Source organism: Hemiscyllium ocellatum, assembly GCF_020745735.1.
Source record: "Hemiscyllium ocellatum isolate sHemOce1 chromosome 27 unlocalized genomic scaffold, sHemOce1.pat.X.cur. SUPER_27_unloc_1, whole genome shotgun sequence".
Taxonomy (NCBI): Eukaryota; Metazoa; Chordata; class Chondrichthyes; order Orectolobiformes; family Hemiscylliidae; genus Hemiscyllium; species Hemiscyllium ocellatum.
The window spans coordinates 1,256,589-1,264,088 of record NW_026867476.1 but is presented as its reverse complement, the minus strand read 5'-3'; the positions used below and the strand labels follow the sequence as shown (position 1 = coordinate 1,264,088).

Here is a 7,500-nt window from a genome sequence, read left to right as displayed (position 1 = left end):
CTGAGTGAGGGTCACCAGTTTGTTCTCATTGGGCACATATCTGTACACTGACTGGTGTCTCTCAGTCCCCTCTCTCTCTCAGGGAGATATCTGTACACTGACTGGTGTCTCTCAGTCCCCTCTCTCTCAGGGCGATATCTGTACACTGACTGGTGTCTCTCAGTCCCCTCTCTCTCTCTCTCAGGGAGATATCTGTACACTGACTGGTGTCTCTCAGTCCCCTCTCTCTCTCTCTCAGGGAGATATCTGTACACTGACTGGTGTCTCTCAGTCCCCTCTCTCTCAGGGAGATATCTGTACACTGACTGGTGTCTCTCAGTCCCCTCTCTCTCTCTCAGGGAGATATCTGTACACTGACAGGTGTCTCTCAGTCCCCTCTCTCTCTCTCTCGGGAGATATCTGTACACTGACTGGTGTCTCTCAGTCCCCTCTCTCTCTCAGGGAGATATCTGTACACTGACTGGTATCTCTCAGTCCCCTCTCTCTCTCCGGGAGATATCTGTACACTGACTGGTGTCTCTCAGTCCCCCATCTCTCTCTGGGAAATATCAGTACACTGACTGGTATCTCTCAGTCCCCTCTCTCTCTCAGGGAGATATCTGTACACTGACTGGTATCTCTCAGTCCCCCCTCTCTCTCTCAGGGAGATATCTGTACACTGACTGGTGTCTCTCAGTCCCCTGTCCCTCAGGGAGATATCTGTACACTGACTGGTGTCTCTCAGTCCCCCCTCTCTCTCTCTCTCAGGGAGATATCTGTACACTGACTGGTGTCTCTCAGTCCCCTCTCTCTCAGGGAGATATCTGTACACTGACTGGTGTCTCTCAGTCCCCTCTCTCTCTCAGGGAGATATCTGTACACTGACTGGTGTCTCTCAGTCCCCTCTCTCTCAGGGCGATATCTGTACACTGACTGGTATCTCTCAGTCCCCCCTCTCTCTCTCAGGGAGATATCTGTACACTGACTGGTGTCTCTCAGTCCCCCCCTCTCTCTCTCTCTCAGGGAGATATCTGTACACTGACTGGTGTCTCTCAGTCCCCTCTCCCTCAGGGCGATATCTGTACACTGACTGGTGTCTCTCAGTCCCCTCTCTCTCTCTCTCAGGGAGATATCTGGACACTGACTGGTGTCTCTCAGTCCCCTCTCTCTCTCTCAGGGAGATATCTGTACACTGACTGGTGTCTCTCAGTCCCCTCTCTCTCTCAGGGAGATATCTGTACACTGACTGGTATCTCTCAGTCCCCTCTCTCTCTCAGGGAGATATCTGTACACTGACTGGTGTCTCTCAGTCCCCCATCTCTCTCTGGGAAATATCAGTACACTGACTGGTATCTCTCAGTCCCCTCTCTCTCTCAGGGAGATATCTGTACACTGACTGGTATCTCTCAGTCCCCCCTCTCTCTCTCAGGGAGATATCTGTACACTGACTGGTGTCTCTCAGTCCCCCCTCTCTCTCTCTCTCAGGGAGATATCTGTACACTGACTGGTGTCTCTCAGTCCCCTCTCTCTCAGGGAGATATCTGTACACTGACTGGTGTCTCTCAGTCCCCTCTCTCTCAGGGAGATATCTGTACACTGACTGGTGTCTCTCAGTCCCCTCTCTCTCTCAGGGAGATATCTGTACACTGACTGGTGTCTCTCAGTCCCCTCTCTCTCTCAGGGAGATATCTGTACACTGACTGGTGTCTCTCAGTCCCCTCTCTGCCTGAGTGCGATACACCGACTGGTTTTGCGTCTCTCTGAGCCTGCAGCTCTCTGATTTTCCCCCTTTTCCCCCCATTTTAGGCTCGGATCTTGAGGAATGCCTGAAAGCCGGCAATGCCCTGCTGAACTGCTCCGTCGATCCCCACGTGTTCAGCCTGTGAACGCTCCCTGCGGGGGTCCGCCCTGGCAAGTCAAGATATTTCCCCTGTTGCTTCAGTCAGTCTCACTGCATTTTCCGCGTATAATCCCCCTGTCCTGTCTTTCCCTCTGTCAGGAACCGTATCCCGAAAGGATTGGGATCGCTCTGCCGCGTGTGCGCGCGTGTGTTTTTCTCCCTCCCCTACGATCAGTTGCCCGTTCCTGGCGATCGTATCGCTTCGGTTTCGACGCCTCGCCTTTCCTCACTGCCTCGGCAATGGGGATGTCTTCCCAAGTGCCTTTATCCCTGGGGTGGGGTTGGGCGGTGGGATGGCGGTGGGTTCGGTGCCCCTCGCGGATGTCCTCAGCTGAGTCACCGGTCTCTCTCTCTCTCTTGCGCCGGCAACGAGACGGGGAGAGGGTCGCCAATGCTTGACCGGGAAATGGCGGGGTGTGGGGTTGCCCCTCTTGGCTGACAGTCCCTCCCCCTCTTCGGCTGCGACCCCCCCAGACCCCAGAGAGTGTTCTCCCTCCTCCCGGTCAGTTTTTAACACCGCCTTCGACATCCAAAGATGTATAATCGAATCGCTTTCAAATAAAATGGATTTGAACCTGTATTTTCGTTTGTGTGGTTGCTGCTGGGAGGAGGGGTGGGGGTGGGGGTGGGCGGGGGGGCGTCCGAATTGACGTCCCGGGAGGCCCTCGAGCGGCTCGGGCGAGAAACGGGAGCCAGGGGGCCCCTCGCCAACCCCTCCCCCCAAGTACCCGCTGCCCCCAAGCGTACCGCAGAGCGTGGCGGCGGTAGACGCGCCGGTCTGTACAGCCACCCCCGGACTTGCCCCCTCCCCCCCCCCCCCCCGAGAGCGGGAAGGAGAGTCCGCTGGCCTGCGAGGGACCGCCCCTGATGATGGCTCTCGCCTTTCCAATTGGAGCCGGAGGGGACTGGCTGGTTGGAGAGCTGTCCCGCCCAGGAGGTTGCCGTCTGTCGGCTCTGCCGTGCGGTCGCTGGCTCAAGGCCCCCCGGCTTCACAGGCGTCCAACCATCCAGGCTGGGGGAAGGCTGGGAGACTGGGGAGTGTCACTGCCTGAGCACTGGGGAAGGTCTCACTCCCTGCAGTGTTCACTCGAGCTGCCTGTGTCTGTGTGTGTGTGTGTGTGTGACAGTGTCTCTGTGTGTGTCAGTGTCAGTGTGTCTGTATGTCTGTCTCTGTGTGTCAGTGTCTGTCAGTGTGTGTCTGTGTGTGTCAGGATCTGTGTATGTCTGTGCGTGTCTGTGTGTCAGTGTCTGTGTGTGTGTCTGCACGCGTGTGTCTGTGCGTGTGTGTCAGTGTGCATGGCATGTCTGCGTGTGTGTGTCAGTGTGTCAGTGTGTGTGTGTGTGTGTCTGCGTGTGTGTGCGTCAGTGCGTGTGTATCTGTGTGTGCGCATGTCTGTGTGTCTGCACACGCGTGTGCGTGCGCGCATGTGTCTGTGCGTGTGTGTGTCTGCGCACACGTGTGTCTGTGTGCGCGTGCGTCTGTGCATGGGTGTGTCTGCACACGTGTCTGTCTATGTGTGCACGCGTGCGTGTGTCTGTGCATGTCTGCGTGTGCGCGCGCGTGTCTGTGTGTATCTGCACACGTGTGTGTCTGTGCGTGTGTGCGCACGCTCATGCATAAAGTGAGTGCATGTCCGTGTCTGTGTGTCCGTGTGTGTGTCCGTGTGTGTGTGTCCGTGTGTGTGTCCGTGTGTGTGTATTTGGGGTGTATCGAGGGTAGGTGTGTGTCTGTGTATAAGATGTGTGTGAGTGAGTGTGTGCACGGATGTGTATAACGCCCTACAACGTGGAGACAGGCCATTCGGCCCAATCTGGTCCGTGCTGACCCAAACCTCCATCCACACTAACCCCATTTCCCTGCACCTGGCCCATTCCCGTCTAATCCTTCCCTATCCACGTATTTGTCCAAATGTCCTTTTAACTGTTGTTAAGGTACCCGCCTCAACCACCTCCACACACCTCGGTGTAAAAAAACGTTGCCCCTCAGGTTGCGTTTTATTCTTCCCCCTCTAACCTTCAACTGATGCCCTCAATTCCCCAGTCCACCTTCCAGAGCAGCCTACCATGTGGGACCTTACCAAAAGCCTGACTGAGATCCACATAGACTACATCTACCACCCTGCCCTGGTCAACCTTCCTGGTCACTTCATCAAAGAGCTCTAACAAATCGGTGAGGCGCGATCTCCCACAGACAAAGCCGTGCTGACTACTCCTAATCAAACCCTCTCTTTCCAAATGCATGGATATCTTATCCCTCAGCATCTTCTCCAGTAACTTGCCTCCCACAGATGTTAGGCTGACTGCTCTGTAGTTCCCAGGCTTTTCCACACATCCCTTCCAGAATAAGGGCACAACATTCTCTCCCCTCCAGTCTTCCGGGACCCCACTCGTGGCTAACTGATGATGCAAAACTATCCGCCGGGATCCTCCCTGCAATTCCTGCTCCAGCCTCTGCTAGTGTTCTCGCGGAGATCTGGTCAGGACCAGGAGATTTATCCCCCTTCGTACATTCTAATACATCCAACACCTCCTCGATGTGTCACGGATGATCCCCAAAGAACTTCCCCACGTTCCCAAGTCTTCACGTCCTTCTCCATTGTAAACACGGAGGGGAAATACTCATTGAGGACCTCGCTCATCTCCTGCGGTTCTACACACACATGTCCACTCTGAAGGGCCCCGTTCTCTCTCTAGTTAGCCTTTCCCCTTGACTCTACCTCGTTGGATTCACGCTAACCATGGCTATCTCCTGTCCCCTTTGCACTCCCCTGAATTCCTTCTTCAGTAAAGTCCCGTAACCCTCGAGGGATCCCCTTGATCCCAGCTGCCTGCTTTTTTTCCCCGCTCAAAGCCTCTCGATCTCTTGTTACCCAGGGTTCCCTGTTCCTGCTGACCCTGTCCTTCACCCTCACAGGGACATACGGACCTTAAACTCTCACTCTGAAAGCTCTCATAGTGCCCAGGGATGTGCAGGTTAGGGTGGACTGGCCGTGCTAAATTACCCATAGTGCCCAGGGATGTGCGGGTTAGGGTGGATTGGCCGTGCTAAATTACCCATAGTGCCCAGGGATGTGCGGGTTAGGGTGGATTGGCCATGCTAAATTACCCATAGTGCCCAGGGATGTGCAGGTTAGGGTGGATTGGCCATGCTAAATTACCCATAGTGCCCAGGGATGTGCGGGTTAGGGCGGACCGGCCGTGGTAAATTACCCATAGTGCCCAGGGATGTGCGGGTTAGGGTGGATTGGCCATGCTAAATTACCCATAGTGCCCAGGGATGTGCGGGTTAGGGTGGATTGGCCATGCTAAATTACCCATAGTGCCCAGGGATGTGCGGGTTAGGGCGGACCGGCCGTGGTAAATTACCCATAGTGCCCAGGGATGTGCAGGTTAGGGTGGATTGGCCATGCTAAATTACCCATAGTGCCCAGGGATGTGCAGGTTAGGGTGGATTGACCGTGCTAAATTACCCATAGTGCCCAGGGATGTGCAGGTTAGGGTGGACTGGCCGTGCTAAATTACCCATAGTGCCCAGGGATGTGCAGGTTAGGGTGGATTGGCCGTGCTAAATTACCCATAGTGCCCAGGGATGTGCAGGTTAGGGTGGATTGGCCGTGCTAAATTACCCATAGTGCCCAGGGATGTGCAGGTTAGGGTGGATTGGCCGTGCTAAATTACCCATAGTGCCCCGGGATGTGCAGGTTAGGGTGGATTGGCCGTGCTAAATTACCCATAGTGCCCAGGGATGTGCAGGTTAGGGTGGACTGGCCGTGCTAAATTACCCATAGTGCCCAGGGATGTGCAGGTTAGGGTGGATTGGCCGTGCTAAATTACCCATAGTGCCCTGGTATGTGCAGGTTAGGGTGGATTGGCCGTGCTAAATTACCCATAGTGCCCAGGGATGTGCAGGTTAGGGTGGATTGGCCGTGCTAAATTACCCATAGTTTTAGGTGCATTAGTCAGAGGGAAATAGTTCTGGGTGGGTTACCCTTCGGAGGGTGGGTGTGAACTGGTTGGGCCAAGGGGCCTGTTTCCACACTGTCGGGAATCTCATCTAAATCTCTCCCTTAACTATTTTAAAACGAGTGGAACTGTGGTCGCTGACCCACATGTGTTCTGTCGACGATGCTTGTTTTGTGTTTTCGGTGTGTGGGATGAGCGTGTATGTGGATATATACAGGCTTTAGTTTCACAGAGCCACAGAGACGTACGGCACCGAAACAGACCCTTCGGCCCAACCCGTCCGTGCCGACCCCAATATCCCTAACCTAACCCAGTCCCCGTTTGCCAGCCCCTTGGCCCATTCCCCTCCAATCCCTTCCTATCCCTGTCCCCATCCACCTTTTCAACGCTGTCATTGTACCAGCCCCCACCACTTCCTCTGGCAGCTCATTCCACACACGCACCACCCTCTGGGTGAGAAAGTTACCCCCTCAGCTCCCTTTCCCCTCTCACCCTAAACCTACCCCCCTCTAGTTCTGGACTCCCCCCACCCCAGGGGGGAAAAGACCTTGTCTATTTACCCCTATCCCTGCCCCCTCATGGTTTTATAAACCAGGTCACCCCCTCAGCCTCCGACGCTCCAGGGAAAACAGCCCCAGCCTCTCCCTGTAGCTCAAAACCCTCCAGCCCCGGCAACGTCCTTGTAAATCTTTCCTAACTCTTTCAATTTTAACAACATCTTTCCGCCAGGAGGGAGAACCGGAATCGCACGCAGTATTCCGTGAGTGTGGCCAAAGTCCTGGCACAGCCGCATTTGTAAGATTCCCAGCAAGCCCTGCCTTAGGATCCCGAAAACGTCCTGGCCAGTAAGCCTGCCTGGGACCGCTCGCGAAACGCTGGTTGGAAGCGGTGTTTACACAGCTGCTCGGCCGAGCAGCGCTGCGGGAGGACGTAGTTCGCAGACGAACTGGGTGCAGGGGAAGATGTCCGCGCAGACTGCTGGCTGACCAATCGCTCTGCTCCTGGCCTGTTATGGGCCTCCCTCCCGCCAGCCAGCGGCCATGTGACTGTCTCCCGGGGAGCTCAACAGATCCCGCGGGGGTGTGCGGATATGTGGGCACCCCCTCAGGCCCAGCTCTGAGGGGAATCAGTAGGAGACTGACGCAAGCACACCAGTTCGCTGGCCCCTTCCCCAACCCGCTACAAGGTTTTACTGAGGACTTTTAACCACTGCCTCCACCTCCTGGGGCAGGTTTGGACCCAGTTTTCCCTCTGGGCACTTGAGGGTTAAGGGAGGGACGTGTGTGTGTGTGTGAGGGGGAGGGAGAGAGAGGGAGATTTGTCACCCGAGCAGCTAATGGAGACTGAGGGGAGAGTGGAGGGGGTGGAGTTGGATGAGGCGTCTGCCACTGAAGCAATGGGGATTGGGATGGCGAGGGTTGGGGGTGGGGGCTGGGGGTGTGCTGTTTGTGACCGCCACGGACGCACGTGGCGGGGCCGAAGGGCCTTTCCTTTCTCGCGCCGTAGATCTCCGGACCCCGTGACTGACACAGACACTCGCCCCCCGCCGACGTCTCCCTTAGCCAGGCCCAGGCTGCTCACATGAGGCCTAGAGCGTCGGCCATCTTTAGGACAGACGTTGTCGGTTTCCCCCTCCCCCCCCCCCCCCCCCCCCCCCC

At 56.0% G+C, this 7,500-nt stretch overlaps 2 protein-coding genes across 2 annotated transcripts in view; both read left to right on the top strand.

Annotated features, from left to right (window-relative positions):
• The window catches only part of LOC132807059 (von Willebrand factor A domain-containing protein 5A-like), a 31,989-nt gene extending 29,532 nt beyond the window's left edge, over positions 1-2,457 (top strand). Inside the window, exon 18 of the mRNA XM_060821362.1 lies at positions 1,786-2,457. Coding sequence (XP_060677345.1) covers positions 1,786-1,865 — 80 coding nt within the window. The 3' untranslated portion in view covers positions 1,866-2,457. The remainder of the gene's footprint in view (positions 1-1,785) is intronic.
• Positions 2,458-2,749: 292 nt separating this feature from the next.
• The window catches only part of LOC132807058 (protein NDRG2-like), a 27,579-nt gene continuing 22,828 nt past the window's right edge, over positions 2,750-7,500 (top strand). The window contains exon 1 of the mRNA XM_060821361.1: positions 2,750-2,890. Coding sequence (XP_060677344.1) covers positions 2,750-2,890 — 141 coding nt within the window. The remainder of the gene's footprint in view (positions 2,891-7,500) is intronic.